The sequence below is a fragment of the Eleutherodactylus coqui genome, chromosome 13 (genome assembly GCF_035609145.1).
Source record: "Eleutherodactylus coqui strain aEleCoq1 chromosome 13, aEleCoq1.hap1, whole genome shotgun sequence".
NCBI lineage: Eukaryota > Metazoa > Chordata > Amphibia > Anura > Eleutherodactylidae > Eleutherodactylus > Eleutherodactylus coqui.
Window position 1 is genome coordinate 66030920 of NC_089849.1, and position 26150 is coordinate 66057069.

General features: G+C 44.2%; 1 protein-coding gene across 3 annotated transcripts in view; it reads left to right on the top strand.

Moving 5' to 3' along the window:
* The window catches only part of TNRC6C (trinucleotide repeat containing adaptor 6C), a 108162-nt gene that overhangs the window by 12791 nt on the left and 69221 nt on the right, over positions 1 to 26150 (top strand). For all 3 annotated transcript variants that reach the window (XM_066587460.1, XM_066587461.1, XM_066587462.1), the window contains exons 2-3: positions 3164 to 3263; positions 3698 to 3719. In XM_066587460.1, the coding sequence (XP_066443557.1) occupies positions 3201 to 3263; positions 3698 to 3719 (85 nt within the window). In that variant the 5' untranslated portion in view covers positions 3164 to 3200. The remainder of the gene's footprint in view (positions 1 to 3163; positions 3264 to 3697; positions 3720 to 26150) is intronic.

Consider the following 26150-nt stretch of genomic DNA (forward strand, 5'->3'; position numbering starts at 1 on the left):
CATCCTCCTGATCTCGCCCAAAATCCTTGGTGTAACGTCATCACACCAGCCTGATGTGTAGTTCTACAATGAAGCCAGAGGGGGACTTGTGGGCACGGATATTTGCCAAATGGTGCGCTGAATGCGCCTGCACAGTGCGGGTAACTGTGACTGGCAGGAGAGTGCCAGATTTCTCTGTAGTCAATAATGCTCCGCGGACTCATCTCTGCTCATTACCATGCTGCACAGGGAATCTTCAGGGACACATTGGAGAGGTACAAAGGCTCCTTTACACACGATTGGGGATCTGAGGCTTAGTATGGGGATTTACACTTAATATATTTGATCTGGGTGTTAAATCTCGGTGGCAAGTTCTCTTTACATGCATACATCATATATCTAACATTCTTAAAAGGCAAAGTGTCAAACTGCTCTAAAATGTCACAACACTTTACCAGTATGCATTGTTGCAGTCCAAAAGGGCCACTCCAGCAAGAACACATTTTTCCATCCCTAGCCCCCTCACATGATTGCCGACCTCACTCTTAGGTCTCCTATGTGTATTGCAGTTACTTCATGCAGTGCAGCATCCTGTCTGATGCTTAACAGGCACCATCTTGATATTGAGATTTCTCCCTTGCTTTCTCTTTCACTTTTCTGTGATTTTTCAGACCCATTTGCATCAGCACTTCATGAGCAGCTAGAGCTTGTGCCATCTGTGTCTGCTGGGAGGACACTGTAATTATCACTAGCCTTTATACTTGTCAAAATAAGCTACAGATGCTAAGTATACAGTCATGAAGCTGAAATATTCATTATAGCTGTGTGACGAGAGCCTCTATTCAGTAATTGTGATTAGGAGTGTTGTGTCCCCCCCCCTCTAAAGAGCTTGCGTGGTAGGGTCCATCACACAGGAGTTATGAAAAACTGACCTTTTTGAGAACACATAAAGCCAAGTAAATCTTAGCTCGTCAGAATGAGCTCACAACACAGATCACATGATACCCCCGAGGATGAGGCCTTCAGGAGGTTGCAGATGAGATGGAATGGAATACTAACCTAAGTAACCATAGCTAAATTATATACACTGATTGGCAAAAAAGAAACTATCCCTCCTCTAGAAGTAGTTGTTTAAATGAAACTTTCTCTGTGTGATTATAACACTGATATAAGTAAGTGATCACAATATCAGAGCAAAAGGAGAATTTATTGTGGAAAACTGAACACTTGAAGGAGGCTCTAGTACCCTGTTGGGTCGTCTCTAGCTTGGATACATGATGTGTGATACGGGTGGGCATGGAGGCGCTAGTACTCTGTTGGGCCGCCTCTAGCTTGGATACATGATATGATACGGGTGGGCATGGAGGCTCTAGTACCCTGTTGGGCCGCCTCTAGCTTGGATACATGATATGATACGGGTGGGCATGGAGGCTCTAGTACCCTGTTGGGCTGCCTCTAGCTTGGATACAAGATGTGATACGGGCGAGCATGAAGGCTCTAGTACCCTGTTGGGCCGCCTCTAGCTTGGATACAAGATGTGAAACGGACAGGCATGAAGGCTCTAGTACCCTGTTGGGCCGCCTCTAGCTTGGATACATGATGTGATACGGGTGGGCATGGAGGCGCTAGTACCCTGTTGGGCCGCCTCTAGCTTGGATACATGATATGATACGGGTGGGCATGGAGGCTCTAGTACCCTGTTGGGCCGCCTCTAGCTTGGATACAAGATGTGATACGGGCGAGCATGAAGGCTCTAGTACCCTGTTGGGCCGCCTCTAGCTTGGATACAAGATGTGATACGGACAGGCATGAAGGCTCTAGTACCCTGTTGGGCCGCCTCTAGCTTGGATACATGATGTGATACGGGTGGGCATGAAGGCTCTAGTACCCTGTTGGGCCGCCTCCAGCTTGGGTACATGATCTGATACGGGTGAGCATGGAGGCTCCATTAGCCTGTTGTACCCCCTCTAGCTTGGATACAAGATGTGATATGCGGGGCATGGAGGCATACAGGTTCTATATGGTATCTTGTTGGCATATCGGTCCACATTTGTTGTAACTGAGCTTCCAGATCACGTAAACCCATAGGCTGTTGAAGTTGGTGTCCCAGAAGGTCCTAGTCATATTCTATTGACAAGAAATCTGGCTGCAGGATGTACTTAACGTATTGCTGAGCTGTCATTGTCCCCCGTACCACTACTACGGTAGAGGTGACCGACTGTCGTCTGTGATGGTTCCCCAGACCAGCACACCAGCAGTTGGGGTAGTGTGCTGCTCCACAGCAAAAGCAGGATTAAGACGCTCACCCCTAGGTCTCCAGACACAAACACGCCCGTCAACAGTGGCCAAACCTTTCCTCTGGATTCGTCGCTGAAGACAACCCGTTTTCAATCCGTAGCAGTCCATTTTTGTCATTCATGACACTATTGAAAACACTGGTGATGGTGGATATCAATGTGCCTGAAAAATGGTTCTGACATACATGGGGGCCTGTATCGGTGGTGTAATCCTCTCTACTGGTGGTCTGTCAAGGGCACCCTGCGCCCGGTCGCCTGTGTGCAATCACGCATCCACTGGTCCCAGCACCTCCTAACAATCTGGTCCGAACGGTCCAGGTCGTGGGTAGTTCGTCTACACAACCATCAACTTCTCGCATCCCAATAATGCCCCCTCTCAGACTTTGTTAACCGCGTTAAATCTCTGATTGCGTCAGAGGCGTCTAGTGGTCAACAAGCTCTACACAAGTGGGAAAGTGAGGTCACTACCCACAAGGAGCCTCTGGGAGCCTTTATAAGCCAAGGGTGAAACCTCTTTTAGGACCTCACCGTTCATCTAATCATGCCACAACTCTCCATTTGTCTATCTGCCTGAGATGTAACTGCATGCCGAGTTTTGCATCAAAACAATAACTCTTTTTAGGCGCGGGATTTTTTTTTTCTGTAAAATAAAAAAAAGGTGTATTCTGGGGTCTAGTTACCAAATAAATGGGGAAAAAGTGGCATTTTAAATACTTAAAATGATATTTGTAAAGTAATAACTCTTGTAAGAACTTTTTTGTGCTTCCCTATTCACATGAGCTCAGTCTCATGGGTATGAGTGTAATCCCTTTTAATATACCTATTAAAGCAGTTGTATGGCCTTTGCTCTTCATGGTAGATGTACAATTATATTTTTCTCTTCTCAGGGACATAGAGCCAGAGACTCAAAAAGAGGAACATTTGATGGAAGAAAAGAAAAAGAAAAAGCAGGAAGAAAAGAAGAAGAAGGAAGGTGCCCAGAAAAAGGTCAGAGTATTTTCTTTTTGGACATTGTATGTGACAAGATTTGCCTCTAATTAAAATCCCACTTGGCTGATGGCGGAGGCCTGGACCTGCGAGGAATTTGTGGGAAACGCTCTCAAGATGCTGTGAATGTTTAAAGTTCTTGAATTTATAAAGCAGCTAGGAGGCAATTAGCAGCAAAGTGGTCATTGTCTGCCCTCTGAGTTGGACTGGACGGTTTTATCTCTCCTGCTCGCTCCTGTCAGTCTGTTCTTCTTTTTACATGTTTTATGTCTTTTCCATATTCCCTTTTCTGTTTCTCTCCTGGTCTTTCCTCTTATTCTCCCTCATTCTCTTCTCATTCTTGTGCTCTTTCGTGTTTTCTCTTTTGCACTTTTTCCCATAGTGCGTTTTTGACCTTTTTAATTAAACACTTTCTTTTTTTTTTCTTGTTTCAGGCTGCTGAACAAAAAACCAAAGGTTAGTGAGAATCTGCCTCCTTCAACATTCATATCGATGTCTTGTGAGTTCCCTAGCTGCTGGATTTCAATCTTGCTGCCTGCTTGTCTGACACTGCTGAGAATGGGGTCCCTGCCCTCATTGAAATTCAGTGCCAGTGTGCGGATGGTGAGGGTGCCTGCAGCCTTCATGCTTGTGTGGCTGCCATCCCCTCCTGTACGAGGCCATCCATCTTCCTACACAGTTCATTCACAATGAACTTCGGGCCCTATGTTTATTCTTACCGGCTATTGCAAAATATCTGTCTACATCTACCGTAACGATCGGCTGGAGAATTAATGTTTGCCGCAGTTTGCTAAAAATTTAGTTTAGATCAGAAATTGATACATTATGTTAATCCACATTTTGTAAACGAAATTTTTATCCTTGTAGTTTCCCTTAAAATCTATTAGTGTTTGTTTTTAGCAGTATGGATTTTTCACTACAGAATGCAATGAAAGATGCGTTTTCGATGTAGTAATATACTGAATACATTTCTATAACGCTATTAATGGCTTTCACAAATAGAATCTTAGTTTTAGGACCTTCAGCATAGATCAGCGTTAATCTTGATGAATCGGTTGTTGGCTTAAAGGGACAGCACTACTTAATAAAGGGAAAACATACCGGCAACACCCATGCAAATCCTATTTTCCCTTACGTGTTTTTAGGGTTAGACGGGTACTGGATTTAAAACTTAAAATACATTTAAAAAGACCTGTAAGATTTAATTTTTTGGGTAAATTTGCTCTTTATGAAATATCAGTTCTGGGGCAGCTGTACTTATATTATCGCTTTGTGGTGGTCTGCTGGTATTCCTCCTGTAAATGTATGAATTAATTGACACATGAGTTCTCCTATTCCTCTTATTAGTTGGGTACATCTTCTTACTCTATTGACAAGTAGAATGGTAACGTCCAGTTGTGAATTTATTCATATATTTACAGGAGGATAACAGAGGAACAACACAACGTAGAATTCTAAGAAAAGGTGTCACTTTCATGGGGACTGTACGAGCTGTCGAATCCTTGTCAAGGGGGTATTGCAGGACTTTGCTAACTTTCTCTATTGATGACTGACAGGTCAATCAATAGATCAGTGAGGAACCCCCAACTCTGATCCTCGCTGATCACCTGATTCCTGGTGCCACTGACTCTGTCAGCGGAGGAACTAAAAAGTGCGGACTATAACAGTGGTCCGAGTTTGTATTGCAGCGCAGCTACCATCAGCTGATTGAGGGAGATCCGAGCAGCGTGTCCTTGACAGATCATATAGTGATGGCCACAGCCATCGATACGGAAAGTAAGCAAAGTCCCGGAATATCCCTTTAATAGACTCGCCTTATTAATTATGCACTTTTGGCTTGCCACTTCTTACCGATCCACAGTATTGGGTTGATATTGCTGGTGCAGCTCCCTCTCATTGCAGGCAGAACCAGAAGCAGACAATCAAGTCTGTATTGCAGCGACCCGGTTTGGTAATACAGGCGTAGTTGCCATTGAATTCACAATCCTCTTAAAGTCGTCTCTCACACACACAACGCAGGGGTTCCATCCCAGTTTGCGTCCCTGTGCAGTTTTCTGCATAGAATATGTAACCCCAGACTGAACTAGTACTGGAGAAAAAAGCCCATTTGAAAAAGAGCCTTACGTGCAGCTGACATTGTGCATTAAACCCTTTAGATGCCATAGTCAACAGCGATGGTTACTTGCCTCCTCAACCCACTCCTGCCCCCCCAATGTATGTGATTGTCGTGCGTTGATTGGTTGCAGGGCCCATGGGATGCTATCGGTGGGTACCTTACAGCGAAAAACTGATGAATGAGTGTGCTTACATGTAAATGGGAGTATAGGCTTTTGTATTTACTTTGTTTTACGTGTTTCTTTTTGCTGCAGTGAAAATGGCAACTGGAATAACCTCTTTTGTATCGTACAGTGAATTGCGGAAACACAAATTAAACACAAAAAGCTAAATTGGGGGTTTCTAAGCACTACCCCCTCCCCCCATCCTCCAAGAAAAAATAATATATTTAAAAAATGGTATTTTTCAAGAAATACTCAGTAGTTTTAATAGAAGAGAAAAGTTATGGATGTGGCAATGTGTTGAGTCAAATGAACAATTTCCTATTTCAGTAACTACTTGCTTTTCATGCAAGAACAATTCTGGAGCATTTTCTATTAGAGACCCTACTATGTATATTCTGTTCCTCCTCCTAGAAATGGATGAATAAACTAGGATACCTTTTATCTCCCAGTTCCTGTTGCTCACTCCTGTCATTTCACACACCTTCTGATAAGTTATTGAGACATTAGATTGATTTTCAACCGAATAGTTGCGCTGATCAGAAATTTGACAGGCCCTATTGTTCTAGCCATTGGTAAGGATGTTAGTGGGAACTCTCCTTTCTACTTTGCTAGGTGATCCTTTATCCATCACACAAGCTGCTTCCACTTGGGGCTTTTTTATTTCATGATACTAAAGACAAAGACAGCTGTACCCCTGGTGTACCCTGTTAACCAAGTGCCTACTTAAAGCAAATGCCCTGGAAGGCGGTGGCCACAACTTCTAAACTACCTCTACATGCCTCTCATTTTGCCCTAGATGCAAGGTCACATGATTACTGCCGCAGTTTCCCCCAAATAAGACACTGTCTTATATTAATTTTTGCGCCAAAAGAGGCACAGTGTCTTATTTTCGCAGGTTAGGTTACACTCACCTGGCCCGCAGCAGCTGAGTCCCTCGCTCTGGTCTCCGGTGCTGCGTCAGACTTCGGTGTCATCTGCGCTGACATATCAATGTTTCTGGTGACGGGGCTTTGAATACTCCGCCTCCAGCAAGCAAGTGCTGTGATTGGATCATGAGCGCTATTTCTCAGCCAATCGGAGCTGGCGCTCGATGAACCAATCGCAGCCATTCAGTGATGTTATCTACTGAATGGCTGTGAATGATCGAGCATCTGCTCTGACTGTCTGGCGCTCGATCCAATCACAGCACTCGCTTGCTGGAGGCAGAGTATTCAAAGCCCCATCACCAGAAAGAGAGTGATATGTCAGTGCAGAGGACACGGCAGTCTGCCGGAGACCAGTGCGAGGGACTCGGACACCACAGGGGTAAGTATTGATGTGGTGTTTTTTTTCATTCAGTGTAGCTAGGGCTTTTTTTTTTTTTTCTTTTGGGGGTGGGGGGCTTATATTTCAAGCGCCCTGAAAATCGGGGGGTAGGGCTTATTTTTGGGGAAGGGATTATTTTCAGGGAAACACAGTAAATGGAATAGCTAGATATAGAGAAAAAAAATGGGCAATAGATCTACCACCAAAAGAAAGAAAAGGAAAGAGACCACATGAAAAAGGTCTGTATTATTTCTACAAGAAGTGGCAGCGCTGGTCAGAGGCATCAAGATAACAATGCCAAGTAATTGGGGTCAAAAGGGTGCTGATTTCCTTTCATTAGTTAACATTTTGAGCACCCCTCGAGTGTAATCACAGGCGCACAGTACCGAAAATCACTATCGTACCGTCAAAACATTGGTAGTCACAGACTAATCTTAATGCCCGATGTGACACAAGATTAATGTAAGGTCAAATCCTAACACAAGAACTATCAGATAAAGATGAGTAGTGAGATGATGTAACCCACAAGCTCCACTGCTACTACAGACCAAGCTTCTGTGAACACCTCAACCTCAATGTGGTGAGCGCTAATAAAGTGTAGCTCCCTGGTGGTAGCACCCGTAATGGTGCATGGTACTTTATAAATAGGTGCAAGATGTTTACTCCTAGTTCCTTTCCTTCTGGCCATGTGAGATGCCAGTGTTGTAGGCAATTGATAATACTTCTTCCTCTTCACATGGCATAATGATGGCATTGTAGCAATATGCCCAATAGCCCAAGATGGAGGCGGCAGCATAATAAAATCTGATGCATTCGCACATTGCCAAATCGGGTTGCACAAACTATGTCACCGCATGCACCCCTTTCATCTGAGGCAAAATTAAGGGGTATTTAGGAGTAGTTTGGACGTTGGCGTTGACCATTTTGGGGTGAGTGCTGTGAATAAGTAGTTGGTCATTGGGGCACACCAGGGTAAAATTGTGTTCTCCTTCTAGCACACAGGTGAGCAACACAACCCCCCCTTATCTCCGCCATCTGTATGCACTGACCTGTACGCATTATAGACAGCGAGGGCAGAGGTCAGCAGACTGCACTGCCACCACTGGACTGGATCTGCAGGCTAGGTGAAGGGAATGCCTGCCTGGCCCAAGGCCAATGGGGAGGTTGCTATCACTTTTGGGAATACTGTGGGGGGTCACATTTTTCACTATGGGGGGGTCACAATTTGGGTTTGTTCACACAGGAGTGACCGCATTTTGGTCACGCAAATAGATGGCGTATTTGTGTGACTAAAAATTGCTTACGCCTGCGTTTTTCAGCAGCACCGGTATGAATCTATGTCCTCAAATACACTGTATATTGATGCACGCAAAAAAAAAATGCAGATGGGCCTATTCACGGTGTATGTGTTGGTCCATTCACTGCAATGACCTATTGCCATGTGTAATTCACATCAAAATAGGTCATGCCATGTATTTTTTCACGAGAATGTACATTACGTGAAAATATAGATGCACTCGTAAACAAAGTAATTGAAATCAATGGGTTCTGTTCAATGCGTATTGCGCACGAAAAAATTGGTTTGTGTGAATAAGCCCTTACTATACAGTTTCCCAATGTGCCCTCTGAAGGCAGCCATAAGCATGATGTGGCCCTTGCACACTCCTCTTTTAGTGTCACGGTGGTATCTGGTCTTAAGGCCCTTTTACACATAACGAGCGTCGTGCAAACGCTGCCCGACACTCGTCCCCGCATGCACTCGCTCCCATGCTGTTACACAGGAGCGAGGATTGCTGACAGCAGGGAGGCGGAGCGGCTGGAGGAGAGTTCTGTCCCCGCTCTCCCCCGCCCCTCTCCATTCACTGTAAGCAGTACTGAACGACTGCTGTTTACACTGAGCGGTGTGTCGTTTAACATGATTAAAACTGAACGACTGGACGATTCTCCTCCATCTATTCAGTTTCTGCATGCTGCTACACGGCACGATTATCGGGAGCGCGGGCTTTTGAATGACCAGAATGATAATCGTCCCATGTAAAAGGGCCTTTATGCTGGGGTTTCCATGAAAGCTTTGGCCAGTTGGTAAACTGCAGTGATATAATGGCTTATTTTCATCTGTGCCATCCGATCGCTGTAAGTGTAATGGAAACAAACCATAGAAACATGGTGCCCTTCTCTGATTATTTCCATGGTTACAGATCTTCGCTCCTGGAGGTCAGCCCTCAATCTGTGAAATATAGTTTCCTTCTCAACAAGTTTACCAACCGTGGGTTCTTTTCTGAACAACTTGGAAAAAAATCATGAATGGGCAAATTATGATAACATGACCTTTGCAATCGCCCCAATATTAACTTTTTATTTTTAAATAAAGGAGAACTTTTATGTATTTTATAAAAGTCTGAAGATTTTAGATTTAGGCAACTTGATTGCATTACCTGCCGCAGTGCATATCACAAGAGTGCTTCTACTGCTGCCCGTGATGCCATCCTGTGCTGCCATCTGGACACAAATGCTTGTTTATGTTCAGGAGTTGTTCAGGAGTTGACAGACAAGTACAGCTATCTCTTGGTCCCCCAGATATCAGGAGAATACAGTCCATGATCTGTTTGGCAAGCCAAGGAGTATAAGGCTGGGTTCACACGGGATGGATTTGCCGTGGAGTTTCTGTGCCGCAAATCCACCTGCGGCTCCTAATCCGGGATTAGCCCGCCATGTGGACAAGATTTTGCAAAAACCTGGGCGGAACCAGTGATTCGCCGTGGAATTGAAAGCGGCAGCATGTCAATTTTTTTTATTATTTTTTATTTTCGTTGCAGCCTCACTCCTCTTTATGGGAAGAGAAAGCCGCAATGGAATGCTGGCGGCCGAACCCCTCCAAAGCCCGCGGCGAAATGTCGCGGGTTTTGAAGCTGCAGTTCTCCTCTGCAAATCATGCGGCCAAGCCACGGGATTTCCGTCCCGTGGGAACCCAGCCTAAGGGTTGTATATGCATGCTGCTCTCTCCATTGTAGTTCATGGGAACTACAATACCCATAATCCTCAGTGAGGAGAGTTGCACACATGCATGCTGATCTCCTCTGACATGCTGACTGGGGGAGAAGGGTGATCCCATACTAGGTGGGTGGGAGTCTGGAAAATGGAACCTATGTTTTATATTAACACATGTCTTTATATACTGTAAATGTCTCGGATGATGATGCCCCTTTAGACTTTATTGCAGGTCTCTGGAGTTGTTCAGTATGGTAATGGGGCCCTGGAGACAAAAGGTTGTTCACCTCTGAGCTACATCACCAGATACAGCCACTGATGTCATTGTGCTGCTGTAGTAAAGGGGCTGTGGTGCTCTCACAGATCACACAATGATGGACTATCCTAAAGATGGACCCTCAATTGGGTATCACAGAAATTCACTTCATGGCCCTAAGAATGAAGGTTCCTGCAGGCAAATCCCTTTACAGTAGCCAAAAAGTTGAGTAAGCTTTAAAGAGTAGTTCTCATTTTCAAGGGTGGCTTGCAGTATGTATTTTATGGACCTTGGTTGTTTCCAATGTAGTGATTTATTTCTCCCCCAGTATGTGAGCTGTGTTCTGGCAATAACCGCTGTTCTCTTGTGATGTAGGTGGTGGGACCCCTTGTAATCTGCCAAGCATATGGGATGCTTACTCCAAAAACTTTTGCAAAAGTAGCCAAACCCTTTTTACAGATTGACTCCTCCTCATAAGTGTCCTGAAACTATTGCTGATGTACTAGTCTGATTGAAATCACTCCCGTTATGAGCTGGATCTAAGATATAATCTGTATCCTCATCATCCTGTCATTTTTTAATGAAGTTGTCTGGTTAAAGAAAAACTATGAATATTCTGTAAGCACATTCTGAATCAATTTGGGGGGACTCCTTCCTGACCTCTAGCAATTAGCTGGAGTGCTTCTTCTGGAAGAACCAACACACAAATACACTAGACACTGCGTAATTTTAATTGGAACAGTGTAATACTTCATTTAGCAAGGGAGAGAGGGTCTTAAAGGACCAGTCTGGCGAAAACACGTTTTCCATCTTTGCATCCTGGACCTAATTGTCACACTCTGGAGGTTTCCTATGTATATTGCAGTCTCTTCCGTGCAGTGCAGCCACCTGTCTGATGATTATCAGGCACCATCTTGATGTTGACATTTCTCTGCTGGTCTGATTCTTCCCGGCTTTGAATTACAATGCTGCAGTGCTGATGTGCCTACATACCATGTGACAGCTGCAGTCCATCACTGCCCTTAATAGTCTTGTGCTGTATACCGATTAGCAGAGGTCGGTGATTGGCTGAGCAGTTACGGGGATATGACCACTGCAATTTGGAAATCTAGCCTAGTAGGGAGGACTTTTCTTCAACGCTCGGCAGGAAAAATTGATGGTGAAAAGAAGAAATAATGTGTGACAACCCTTTTGAAGTGCAACTCCAGGGATTTTTTTTTTTTTTTTACATTTTCATTCATAATGTAGCTATGCCCCCTAGTGTTACCTACATTGGTTGGTTCTTTCAATCTAAAACTGCTGGCCACTTTCTCCTCAAACGGTCACGTGATCTCAATTCTGAGCTGCTCAGATTTGTTTGAGTTTATGCTGTCTGAAACTAGTCAGTTTCTCAGGCTCTGTGATGCTGTTACATGGACCCCACCACAGAAACTGCCTAGAGGGGGTGACTAACACTCCTACCACAGTTACTGATGATGATCGTGCAGCTTCTGCCACACAGTTATAATTGAAGAGATCCCAGCTCAAACTGTTGTGTGTGTGTGTGTATGTATATGCCTTTAAACTGTCCGCCTAGCAGACAGAAATGGTATAACCTCTAGCTAATGTGCTGATGCATCATGAGATTTTGTGGAAGCAAAATTTTCACCATAAAGATGGTGCCAGATAAGTATCCGACAGGAGGCTGCACTGCATGCAAGTGACTTATAATACATAGAAGAGACCTCCAGAGTGTGACGGCCAACTAGGTGAGGGGAGCTGGGATGGGAAAAATGTGTTTTTGTTTTTTTTTTTTGTTAGTGACCTTATAATTTGCAGTGAAGGATCTCCTATGTCAAAATAGTTTAGTGGAGAAAAATGGTTATCTGTCCAAACTGGGTGAAGCTTTAATTTAGTTGTACCACAGATTAAGAATGAAAGCTGAGCTCTCATTGCTTTTCGGTAACGAGTATTTTTTTTCTATTTGCTAAATTGATATGCCATGTGTGTATATTCTGTATATCCGGTGACACTCCGGGTGCCTTGTGCTGCCGGGCAGATAAGGGGAGTAATAAAGGCTACTTCCCATCGTTAGTCGCCTCCTCTAATTCCCTATAACAGTGGTCATAATGAAGTGTGATTGACTGGGAGTGGCGTTTAATTAGTAGGATTCAATTTGGAGATGTAACCATATTAGACATTCGCACATAAAATCGCCCTCTCCCAGTCATTCCTCATTGGTGACACGCAATAAGTTAATTTAGCTCTGCTTTTGTGGAGACATTTGTGAGTGGTGGCTTAGAGGTTGCCATAGCGACGGGCTGACGAACGAGGGCTGTCAAGCAAGGCAACGAATACTGGAGCATAGCTTAGCACACGAAGAGGACGCCCGTCACTCTGCAAACACTGACAGATGGGTCTTGTTTGTCAGACGTCTGTATTCCAGGCTCTGCTATCTCAAGAACCTTGCCCTAGACTCCTCGGGCACCTGAGCGCCAGCTTTATAGGGTGGTAGACCGTGCTCGCGCCTGATCTGCCTCCTTATCCCAGCACTAGATTTAGTTTTGTGTTGCAGTAATTACAGTTTTTCTTGGCAGATGTGTAGTTGACCTCCAGCCTCTTTATGCGGCCGCTGTAGAGTCTATTACATGGAGGCAGTATTGGGGTCTTTTATCCGAGACCTCGCATGTAAGTCTCTCCAAGAATGCCCGTACATGGCCAGTCTTCGAAGCCAAATGTAGGCGTGGATCCGAAAGGTGGTCAAGTGCATCGTTTTTTTTTTTTTTTTTTTTTCTTGAGCTGATGGTTATCTTGTTGAAGACATGGACGACTATCGCTCAAAATTTGTTCAAACTAATAAAATTGAGCCATAATCCTTCCGTGTAAACACAAAAAAAATCGTTTACTATTTAGCGGTGACATCGCCATTTGCGCAGTCGTTCAGATGACTCGTTCTGGCTAAATGAGACATTAGGCCGGGTTAACATTTGAGGAAGGTCTACTGATAGCAATGATTGAAGTTGCTGTTTTAACCCATGAAGGACACGGCTAGTTTTAGCCGTATGTTGACACGTACCAGAAATGCTGAGCACTTTCTGTGTGGATTTGCGCATAAATAAATCTCAGCAAATTCAGTACCAGTTTGAACAAATCTCATCCACATGCTGCACAGTTTTTCCTATGTGCAAATTGATCTAGAGAGTAGATTTTGAAGTCTGTAAAATGTTATAGGGGTAGTGCAGTTGTAAACTATTGATAGCCTATCAGCAGGGGTCTGTCATCCCAGACCCTGCCAATCAGCTGTTCACCAGACCAATGCGTTTATGTACGGAGCTGATTTCTGCAGCAAGCAGACAGCTCTGTTCCCTTTGCAGTGACCAGGCTTGATATTGCAGGCAAAGATCTCATTGTCAGGAATGGGCACTTTGTGTGTAATACCAAGCCTGGCCACTGCAGTGGGAACAGAGCTGTCTGCTTCCTGCAGAAATCAGCTCAGTGCACAAAGCCTACCGGCCTGGTGAACAGCTGATCAGTGGGGGTCCTGGGTGGCAGACCCCCTGCCGATCTACTATTGATAGCCTATCCTCAGGTTAGGCTGTCAATAGTTGACAACTGGACAAATCCTTTTAAATTCTGATGCTGAATTTTATAACTGATTTCACACTCTTAATGTAGAGGGAATGAATATGTAGATGTTTGGACCAGGCCTAAGGACGCAGTGATACCTCCCTGTTCATTGCATTCCAAGAGCCATAATGTTTTAATCTTTCTATTTACATAACTTCACAATGGCATGTGTTTTGCTGAGTGGGTTGTATTTTTATTTACATTTTTTTTTTTTTTTAAGAATTGCATTTTTTAGATGATGGGTGGGAAAAACATTCCTCCACATTTTTGTGTTCTATTTTTACGGCGTTCATTGTGCGATATAAACTACGTATAAAAATGGCACCCCATTCAAAGGTTCATAACTAGTCTGTTTCCGTTACTGGGGCTGCATGGGGGCTTGTTTCTTGCAGGTTGACCTATGGTTTTCATTAGGACAACTTTGGGCTGCACACACATTTTTTTTAAATTTTTTTTTTTTTTTTTGGAGGTGGGGAGGAGGCGACATGAGCGGTGCAATTCTGGCAACCTTTTTTTTTTTTTTTTGTTTCACGGTGTTCACTGTATGGGATAAATGTTATCAGAAATCTTAGGCTGGGTTCACACAGGGCGGATTTGCCGCAGGAGATCCGCCCGCGGCCGATAATCTTGGGATTAGCCAGCCATGTAGATGAAATTTCTCAGAAATCTCGTCCACACGGGACGGCTAATCCACTGCGGTAAATCCGGTTGAAGCTGCGGCCGCCGCAGCCGCGGTTTCAAAAGATGCAGCATGTCTATTTACTTTTTTTTATTTTCGTCGCGGCCGCGCTCTCCTCTATGGAGCGCCTGCCGCAACGGAAAAGCAAGCGGCCGGACTGCTTCAAAGCCTGCGGCGGTTCTCGCGGTTTTTGCTGCGGCCAAACCGCGACATTTCCGACGGGAATCCGCCCAGTGTGAACCCAGCCTTATAGTTGTTAGCAGTGCTGTGATATAAACATATAGTGTATTTTTTTTACAGAATAAACAAGTTGCTCTTTTTAGCCCGGACTCAGACGGCCTAATTTGCTACATGCTGCCCATAAGAAACATGCATGTGGCACGCAGCAAGTACACAATGACATTGCATACTTGCTGTGTGCCGCCAATCGCCATGCGCTAACTTGGCGTGTATGTGCGTGTAATACACTCCAAGATAAAACCTCCTAGATTGTTCTTGCGTGTGTATTTCGGCTGAGCGACAACCTGGCTGCCTATATCAGATTGATACAGCATATTCCGTGTGCGGAATACACTGCAACAATATGTTTATGTGAACTCTGCATTAGGGCTCTTTCACACGAGCGTATATCGGCCGCCGTTTTCACGGCCAACTGATATACGCTACGATCTGATGCATTGAATTCCAATGCATCAGATCACATGGCCGTATTCCCCGCGGCATGAAAGTGCCTGGCCGGGCCAATATAGTGCCGGGTGCTTTCATGCCAGCCTGGAAAGATAGTCCTGGAACTATCTTTCAGGCTGGAATACGTCGGCTGCTGCAGGAAATCCTGTGGGAGCCAATGACAGCGGCTGGAGAAGGGAATTGGGAGGGAGTTTAGCAGCGTGACTGCTAAACTCCCTTTCTCTTCTCTCCTCCCCTCCGGTTGTTTACAAGGGGAGGGGGTGGAGCTAGGCTCCGCCCCCTTCCATTGCTAGCTGCGGACAAGGGGTGGGAGCTTGGCTCTGCCCCCTCTCATTGCACACAGCCAGACGGGAGGAGAGAGGAAGTGAGCCGGTGAGGGAAGGGAGGCCCAACGGAATTGTGGGTTCGTCATTGTGGGCACAGGGTCCATGCTGTCTGAACGGGTGCACAAACATTACATTTGTGTGCCCGTTCACGCGTTTTTACAGTGCTGACGGGCGCACATAAAAACACGTACGGCGTGTGAAAGAGCCTTTAGGCTGGTCTGACACGACTTGATTTTAATTGCGGATTGAGGCATTAATGGCATATGTGGGTATTGAATGGCATGTAGTTTCAAAAGTTTGCTATACACCTGCGGGTATGAATTGTGTATTCCGCAAGCGGAAGAAAAATCACAGCGCGCTCTATTTAAGCCAGATGGGCTTCTTGATGTGTGTGCATATGGGCTGTGGGTCGCATGCATCCAATTTACACAGAGAATATGAATGAATGAATGAAAAATGCATGCATACATGACAATTCACAGTTCATTTTCACCATCACTTCAAGGTCTTCCGCTGCACATATCCGCAAGCTGAATCCGCCCTGTTTGTGTGAGCCCGGCCTCACTCTGATCTTTAGTTATTTATACATCGAAAACCTTTTTTTTTTTTATTAGGGCTCATGTCCACGGGCAAAATGTGATTTAAAATCCGCAGCGGATCTCCCGCGCGCGGATCCGCACCCCATAGGGATGCATTGACCACCCGCGGGTAGATAAATACCCGCGGATCGTCAATAAAAGGCATTTTAAAAAAAATGGAGCATGAAAAAATCTGGACCATGCTCCATTTTCGTGCGGGTCTCCCGCGGGGACGGCTCCCGCGGGCTTCTATTGAAGCCTATGGAAGCCGTCCGGATCCGCGGGAGACCAAAAATAGGAATTTTAAAGAATTACTCACCCGCAGCGGGCCGTGAAGCTCTTCTCTTCCTCACGGCCGTATCTCCCTTGCTTCGGCTCGGCGGATGTGCCCGGCGCATGCGCGCGGCACGTCGACGACGTGCCGGCGACGTGCCGCCGGCGTGAGGAATTCATCCGCCGGCCGAAAATGAAGATCCGGCCGTGAGGAAGAGCAGAGCGTCCCCGCCCGCTACGGATAGGTAAATGCTTTTAAATTGCTATTTTCAGCGCCCATGTCCGCGGGGCAGGAGGGACCCGCTGCAGATTCTACATGGAGAATCTGCAGCGGATCTGATTTTCCCCGTGGACATGAGGCCTTAATCTTTTAGTTTCTCAGGGGGACTTGAGCCTGCGACCCTTTGATCCCATACATAACACACTGCACTACTTCTGTAATGCAACGTGTTATGATTGCCTGTCACAGGCTTTCATCCATGGCAGATGATGATGTGTAGACAACATATTCTACTAGATGGAATCACCTTGTTGGTGCTCGTCACACAGCACTTTTACATTAAGGAAGGTAATGCCGTGGGTAGCTAGATATTGCAGATCTGTCACAGGAAATCTGGTCTAGATAAGGGAGCGGCCTTTTGGAGAGGTGTGACTGTATATTGTATACTGTAGTATTCAACATTTGGATGAGATTTGATACAATAAACATGATTTATTTCGCTATCTGTAGTAAAGAAACCTTAGGATATCCTGGCCTTGGCGGCTGCGTATCCCCAGATACAGGGTGATTCATGTAGCACCACTGCCCCTCGGTGGCCATCTGCATTCATCGCTCCATATCGGCAGTTGCTAGGTCATGCTAAAAATAACTGCTGTAAACCAGTTGTGAGTACATAATCTACATATAATGTAACCAGAAATGTGTGACCCCGCTCATCTTCCCCTCGCCCACCGTGTTTGTCCCTTGCAGAGATTCGGCTGGTAGATATTCCACGGGTGCGACTTTGCAATGGAGGGTGCGTTTAATAGCGTTTGTCAGCTATTACTACTTCTGAATTCAGTTGTCTTACAGTTTTATCACAGAGTTGTGAGGAGGGGGTAAATGGCTCATCTCTTGGGGCACATATAGAGGAACCCAATAAAGCATTCCCAGTTTTGATTGTGTTTTGCCTTACTGCGAAGGAGGGGGAAGCTAAAGGAACAACACCTATAGCAACAGTGTTACCATGACATGGCCTAAAGAATGAGTCCGTTTCCCAATGCTTTACATGTAATGTAATATATTTTGTGCTAATATAGGAGCGCTTACACAGGGTATTAAATGGGAAAAACTATTGTATCCCCATTTTTCTCAGTATCTGCCTTTTGTGACCCTACATGCATTGGTGAGATGGCCTTTTTACAGATCAGTCCCATATAAGTGAACTAAATGAACAGTGCTGTGCCTGGTATAGAATTAAGAGGCTGCGATGCTTGCCAAATTACAAGCAGCCTCTTCAAACAGCTGATTGAGGCGCTTATTATTTAGAAGAAAAAAGAAAAAAATATATATGTGCACATTTAAAGTCTGGTGCTGAGTAATTTTCCTGGTCTACTTCTTGTAGCATTTGAAGTGCAGTCAGTGTTAAATGATACAATTTTGTCACCACTAGAGGGAGCTAAGGTGCTGTGTACGGTTGATATGTTAAAGGTGTATTCCCATCTTGGGAACCCCATTCCAGTGTGCTGCAAATGGGGTTACACATAATTGGCAAGTGCTCTATTTTTGCATTTGCAGCGCATTTGGAATGGGGTTCCCAAATGGGAATACACCTTTAATATATCAACCGTACAGTCAGCACCTTAGCTCCCTCTAGTGGTGACAACATTTTTAAACTCCGTAATAACACTCTATGCCTGATGGCAATACAATGTTGTCATCTCACACCGTGGCTGTGCAGAGGATTTGGAGCTCTGTATCAGAAACGCTTTGTAGTGTTAGGCCTCATGTCCACGGGGAAAATCGGGCCCGCTACGGATTCTACATGGAGAATCCGCAGCGGGTCCCTCCTGCCCCGTGGACATGAGCGCTGAAAATAAGAATAAATAAGAATTTACCTATCCGTAGCGGGCGGCGAAGCTCTGCTCTTCCTCACGGCCGGATCTACTTTTTCGGCCGGCGGATGAATTCCTCACGCCGGCGGCACGTCGGCGACGTGCCGCGCGCATGCGCCGGGCACATCCGCCGAGCCGAAGCAAGGGAGATGCGGCCGTGAGGAAGAGAAGAGCTTCACGGCCCGCTGCGGGTGAGTAAATTCTTTAAATTCCTATTTTAGGTCTCCCGCGGATCCGGACGGCTTCCATAGGCTTCAATAGAAGCCCGCGGGAGCCGTCCCCGCGGGAGACCCGCACGAAAATGGAGCATGGTCCAGATTTTTTCATGCTCCATTTTTTTTTAAATGCCTTTTATTGACGATCCGCGGGTATTTATCTACCCGCGGGTGGTCAATGCATCCCTATGGGGTGCGGATCCGCGTGCAGGTAATCCGCTGCGGATCCTAAATCATATTTTCCCCGTGGACATGAGGCCTTAAGGTGAACATTCAGCTGGCAGTTGGCGCTGTTCTGGAACAAGTGCCCTTCACCCTCCCATCGTGGTATATTGGATGGTTTAATTCCATCTGCTTCTCTCCTACAAGGCCTTGTGACTCCAGAATGGGATGTTTTAGAAGCAGAGCTATTTCAGCTTCTCCAGTGAATGACTGAGCGTGTTTATAATAGCGAGCGCGGAGACGGCGCGTTTCATAGCCGGTTATTTATAGATCGCTTTGGAATGGATTTCTGCAAGAATGTCTCAATTGACACTGACGTATCTCACATATGGAAAAGGACAGTCGCTTGCCAGTAGGAAAATCCCAGTCGAAAATGACAAGTGTGACCTCCAATATTCATCACTTTGTATGATTTAAGCCATCAATAATGCTAAATTACATACACTATTCACTTGTGTGGGGATTCTAGTTGATGCTCCAGGATATATTCCATCCCCTGTGACAGTGGCTGATTGTTATACCAAGGCTTTTGCTATATGCTGAGGGCTGGCTCACATAAAGTGTAGCTAAATAAGCCCAAAACAACTTTATATAATGCGTATGACTGCCTTAACAGTACTAGTACTAGATTGCATTAGTACTATGTTGGTTCTTTTAATAAAGTTAAAAAAAACAAATATATATATATATATATATATATATATATATATATATATATATATATATATATATATATATATATATATATATATATATATATATATATATATATATATATAAAATTTTTTTTTTTTTTTTTTTTCATATGCAAGTTAGACAAGGCCTGTGCTGTAGCTTCTCCTTTAAACACCAGCACTGTTTCTCCGCCAGATGTATTCAGTCTGCCATATTAATGTATGACATGAGTGGTATACAGATGTTTGGAATATATGCAGAATATACTATAAAAATGGGTCTTAACAAAACCTTGTGTCTCTGGTGATTTCCTGATGACATCCAACCCTCATTTGAAATGTTACGGTATATCCGCAGTGCAGGTCAGTTTATGCTGTGGCTTTTCTCCACAGCTTGTGGCCAGGATGTCTTAAAATCACGCACACAATGCTTGGACTGTAAATGCTGCAGACCTGCTGATGATGATGATTTCACTGCAGAAGATCCTCAGCATTCCTGTCCCTTCTAGTCCTACCCTTATTGTTTTAGGGTATATACATAATTTGGTTATGGAACTTTAACCTCTTTGTGACCGCAGTATACCTTTTTACTGACCTCACTGACGGGCTTTAAACCTGCACATACATCTTTTTAACCCCTTCATGACATGGCCTATTTTGGGCTTAAGGACCAAGCCTTATTTTTCCAATCGGACATCTGTCACTTTATGTGCTAATAACTTTTGAATGCTTTTACTTATCAATGTGATTCTGAGATTGTTTTTTCGTGACATATTGTACTTTATGTTTGTGTAAAAATTGCATCAATAAATTTTGTCTTAACTAGGAAAACAAATCGAAATTTACAGAAAATTTGGAAAAATTGACAATTTTCAAACTTTGAATTAAACTTTCTGTAAGACAGATAGTCAAACACCACAAAATAGTTAATAATTAACATTTCCCGTATGCCTGCTTTATACTGCAATAATTTTTTAAGCGTTATTTTATTTTTTTTAGACTCCACAAAGTATATAAATTTAGCAGTCATTTTTCAAATTTGCTAGCAAATTTCAAAATCTGAATTTTTAAGGGCCAACTCAGTTTAGACGTGGATTTTAAGAGCCTGTATACCAGAAAACCCCCACAAATCACCACATTTTAAAAACTGCACCTTTCAAAGTATTTAAAATGGCATTTAGAAAGTTTATTAACGCTTTAGATGCTTCACAGGAATTAAACAAATGTGCATCAGAAATTAGAAAAATTCAATTTTTCTACAGATTTTCAATTTAAAACCATTTTTTCCTATAAAACAGCAGGAGTTAACAGAGAAACAAAACTCGGGATTTATTACCAGGATTCTGCAGTTTTTAGAAATGCCCCATATGTGGGCGTAAACTGTTGTTCACGCACATGGCAGGGCTCAGAAGAGAGGGAGCGATATTTGGCTTTTTGAATGCAGATTTTGCTGGAATAATTTTCAGACCCCATGTAGTGTTTGCAGTGCCCCCGAGGTACCAGTACATTTGAAACCCCCAAGAATTGACCCCATTTTGGAAACTAGACCCCTCAGGAAATTTATTAAGGGGTGTAGTGAGAGGTTTGAACCCACAGGTGCTTGAGGAATTTTTTTAACAATTTGAGTTGAATACGAAAAATTCCATTTTTTCACATAATGTTTAGCTTTAGGCCCAGATTTATAGTTTTTACCAGGAGCAGAAGGAGAAAAGGTACCCCATGATGCGTTACCCAATTGCTCCCGAGCACGGAAATGCCCCATATGTGGGCGTAAACTGTTGTTCACGCACATGGCAGGGCTCAGAAGAGAAGGAGCGATATTTGGCTTTTTGAATGCAGATTTTGCTGGAATAATTTTCAGACCCCATGTAGTGTTTGCAGTGCCCCCGAGGTACCAGTACATTTGAAACCCCCAAGAATTGACCCCATTTTGGAAACTAGACCCCTCAGGAAATTTATTAAGGGGTGTAGTGAGAGGTTTGAACCCACAGGTGCTTGAGGAATTTTTTTAACAATTTGAGTTGAATACGAAAAATTCCATTTTTTCACATAATGTTTAGCTTTAGGCCCAGATTTATAGTTTTTACCAGGAGCAGAAGGAGAAAAGGTACCCCATGATGCGTTACCCAATTGCTCCCGAGCACGGAAATGCCCCATATGTGGGCGTAAACTGTTGTTCACGCACATGGCAGGGCTCAGAAGAGAAGGAGCGATATTTGGCTTTTTGAATGCAGATTTTGCTGGAATAATTTTCAGACCCCATGTAGTGTTTGCAGTGCCCCCGAGGTACCAGTACATTTGAAACCCCCAAGAATTGACCCCATTTTGGAAACTAGACCCCTCAGGAAATTTATTAAGGGGTGTAGTGAGAGGTTTGAACCCACAGGTGCTTGAGGAATTTTTTTAACAATTTGAGTTGAATACGAAAAATTCCATTTTTTCACATAATGTTTAGCTTTAGGCCCAGATTTATAGTTTTTACCAGGAGCAGAAGGAGAAAAGGTACCCCATGATGCGTTACCCAATTGCTCCCGAGCACGGAAATGCCCCATATGTGGGCGTAAACTGTTGTTCACGCACATGGCAGGGCTCAGAAGAGAAGGAGCGATATTTGGCTTTTTGAATGCAGATTTTGCTGGAATAATTTTCAGACCCCATGTAGTGTTTGCAGTGCCCCCGAGGTACCAGTACATTTGAAACCCCCAAGAATTGACCCCATTTTGGAAACTAGACCCCTCAGGAAATTTATTAAGGGGTGTAGTGAGAGGTTTGAACCCACAGGTGCTTGAGGAATTTTTTTAACAATTTGAGTTGAATACGAAAAATTCCATTTTTTCACATAATGTTTAGCTTTAGGCCCAGATTTATAGTTTTTACCAGGAGCAGAAGGAGAAAAGGTACCCCATGATGCGTTACCCAATTGCTCCCGAGCACGGAAATGCCCCATATGTGGGCGTAAACTGTTGTTCACGCACATGGCAGGGCTCAGAAGAGAAGGAGCGATATTTGGCTTTTTGAATGCAGATTTTGCTGGAATAATTTTCAGACCCCATGTAGTGTTTGCAGTGCCCCCGAGGTACCAGTACATTTGAAACCCCCAAGAATTGACCCCATTTTGGAAACTAGACCCCTCAGGAAATTTATTAAGGGGTGTAGTGAGAGGTTTGAACCCACAGGTGCTTGAGGAATTTTTTTAACAATTTGAGTTGAATACGAAAAATTCCATTTTTTCACATAATGTTTAGCTTTAGGCCCAGATTTATAGTTTTTACCAGGAGCAGAAGGAGAAAAGGTACCCCATGATGCGTGGCGCAATTTCTCCCGGGCACGGAAATGCCCCATATGTGGGCATAAATCGTTGTTTGGGCACATGGCAGTGCTCAGAAGGAAAGGAGCACTTTTGAATGCAGATTTTGCTGGAATCATTTTCAGCCCCCATGTAGTGTCTGCAGTGCCCCTGACGTACCAGTACATTTGAAACCCCAAAGAATTGACCCCATTTTGGAAACTTGTCCCCTCAGGGAATTTATTAAGGGGTGCAGTGAGCGTTTTGAACTCATAGGTTTTTCAGGAATTTTTTCAACAGTTTGAGTTGAATACGAAAAATTCAAATTTTTCCTGTAATGTTTAGCTTTAGGCCCAGATTTATAGCTTTTACCAGGAGCAGAAGGAGAAAAGGTACCCCATGATGCATTACCCAATTTCTCCCGGGCACGGAAATGCCCCATATGTGGGCGTAAACTGTTGTTTGGGCACATAGCAGGGCTCAGAAGGAAAGGAGCACCTTTTGAATGCAGATTTTGCTGGAATAATTTTCAGACCCCATATAGTGTTTGCAGTGCCCCTGAGGTACCAGTACATTTGAAACCCCAAAGAATTGACCCCATTTTGGAAACTTGTCCCCTCAGGGAATTTAGTAAGGGGTGCAGTGAGCATTTTGAACTCATAGATGTTTCAGGAATTTTTTTAACAGTTTGAGTTGAATACAAAAAAATTCTAATTTTTCCAGCAATGTTTAGCTTTAGGCCCAGATTTATATTTTTTACCAGGAGCAGAAGGAAAAAAGGTACCCCATGATGCGTTACCCAATTGCTCCTATGTGCAGAAATGCCCCATATCTGGGCGTAAACTGTTTGGGCACATGGCAGGGCCCAGAAGGGAAGGACTTGGCATGTGGGTTTATGTACAAGCTGTGCGAAGTACATCGGGGTAAAACGTCAGGGCAACAGTCAAATTAAAATTTCAGGGATGTGTGGTATGTCTTAAAACAATTTTTTATACACAGGCCGGGTTGTGTGGGGCACGTTTCGCAATGATGTATGGTGTCCTTTCTTATCCCTTGTTTATAGCACACTCTGCACTTTTTTTGGGTCCTTCCCTTCTTCCCAGTGGAGGGAATTTCACTGGGAAAGTGCTGCCCTGGTACAATCCTCGTGGCCTCGCTTCCAGAAGTACTGGGCTGCTCTCCCACCTCCTGTTCCCCAAATATTAGGGCCTTGATAACGTCTTCCTGAAACTCGAGGAAGGTGCCCCTCTGGCCTGCACCCCGATACAGCACGTAGGCATTGTACATTGCCATCTGTACGAGGTGCACAGCCAGTTTTTTGTACCACACCCGTGTTTTCCGCATGGCATTATACGGCTCCAGTACCTGGTCTGATAGGTCCACACCTCCCATGTTCTTATTGTAGTCAAGGACACAGTCTGGTTTGGGGGTTTCTGTACTGGTACCTCGTACTGGGCAGGGGGTACTACTGTGGCCGTGGATTGTGGTCAATATAAGGACATCCCTCTTGTCCTTATACTTGACACACAACATATTGTTGCTGCATTGGGCCCGGCTCTCACCCCTTCTGAGCAGTTGCCCAAGCAGCGTTTTAGGGAGGCTTCTCTGATTTTTTCGGATGGTACCACATGCCACTGTTCCTCTGGAAGCGAGGCACTGAAACAGGGGGACACTGGTATAAAAGTTGTCCACGTATAGATGGTAACCCTGGTCTAATAGTGGGTGCACTAGTTCCCACACTATTTTCCCTGTTACTCCCAGCACGGGGGGGCATTCTGGGGGCTCAATTTTGGTGTCCTTTCCCTCATAAATGCGGAATTTATGCGTGTACCCCGATGCACTTTCGCACAGTTTGTACAATTTCACGCCATACCGTGCCCGCTTACTGGGCAGGTACTGGCGGAATTTAAGCCTCCCCTTGAAGTGCACCAGGGACTCGTCTACTGCAATATTTTTTTGGGGGATATATGCCTGGGCAAATTTAAAATTAAAATGTTCCACTACTGGCCTGATTTTATATAAACGATCATAATTGGGATGATCACTTGGGGGGCACTCTGCATTATTGTTATAGTGCAAAAATTTTTGGATCATCTCAAACCGTGTCCTTGACATTGCCATGCGGAACATAGGAGTGTGATACAAAATGTCAGTACTCCAGTACGCCCGGATGGTCGGCTTTTTCACTAGACCCATGGTTAACACAAGACCCCAAAATTTTTTTATTTCTAGTGGATCCACAGGGGTCCACATATCGGGTCTTGCGTAGCTGGAGGTGGGATTTTGCTGTATAAAATGCTGGGCATACAAATTCGTTTGGGTCACTATGTGTGCAATAAAATCATCGGGAAAAAAAAACATAAAAAAGTCCCTCGCTCTGAGCCCTTCAGTATCAAACTGAATCCCTGGGTTGCCATGGAAGTCAGGGATCTGGGGTCTAAAATTTTCAGGAGTACCCCAACTAACATCAGGTGTATTGGGGTCCACAGTAGTGGCGGTCCTTGGACGCCTTCTTGGGGGTACAGGTAGTTCAGATTCACTAGATGAGGATGAAGATGAGGAGGAGGAGAATGCGAGAAAAGTCGCGTCATCCCCACTAGCAGAATCTGAGTCAGAGGCAATAATTGCGTACACCTCCTCAGCAGTATATCTCCTGCGGGCCATTATAAAAGTGTAATATGCACTTCAGAAAAAAAAATTTATTGTATAGGACACTGCGGGTTCACTGGGATGGGGTGACCAGCGAACGGGGGCAGAAATGCAGAACAAACTTTATTTTTATTTTTTTTTTTTAGACTGACAGATATGCTGACAATACACGAACACACTACGCTGACAAACTATACACTACGCTGACTAACTTCACACTACGCTGACTGATGACGGGAAGGGGACTATAAAATGGGAACACAAAAGGAACTTTTTTTTTCTTTTCTTTTTTTTTTTACACCGACAGATACACTGACTACCTACACACTACGCTGACAAACTATACACTACACTACACTGACTAATGACGGGAAGGGGGACTATAAAATGGGAACACAAAAGGAACTTTTTTTTTTCTTTTTTTTCTTTTTTCTTTTTACACGGACAGATACACTGACAAACTGCACACTACGCTGACAAACTATACACTACACTACACTGACTAATGACAGGAAGGGGGACTATAAAATGGGAACACAAAAGGAACTTTTTTTTTTCTTTTTTTTCTTTTTTTTTTTTACACGGACAGATACACTGACAAACTGCACACTACGCTGACAAACTATACACTACACTACACTGACAAATGACGGGAAGGGGACTATAAAATGGGAACACAAAAGGAACTTTTTTTTTTCTTTTTTTTCTTTTTTTTTTTTACACGGACAGATACACTGACAAACTGCACACTACGCTGACAAACTATACAC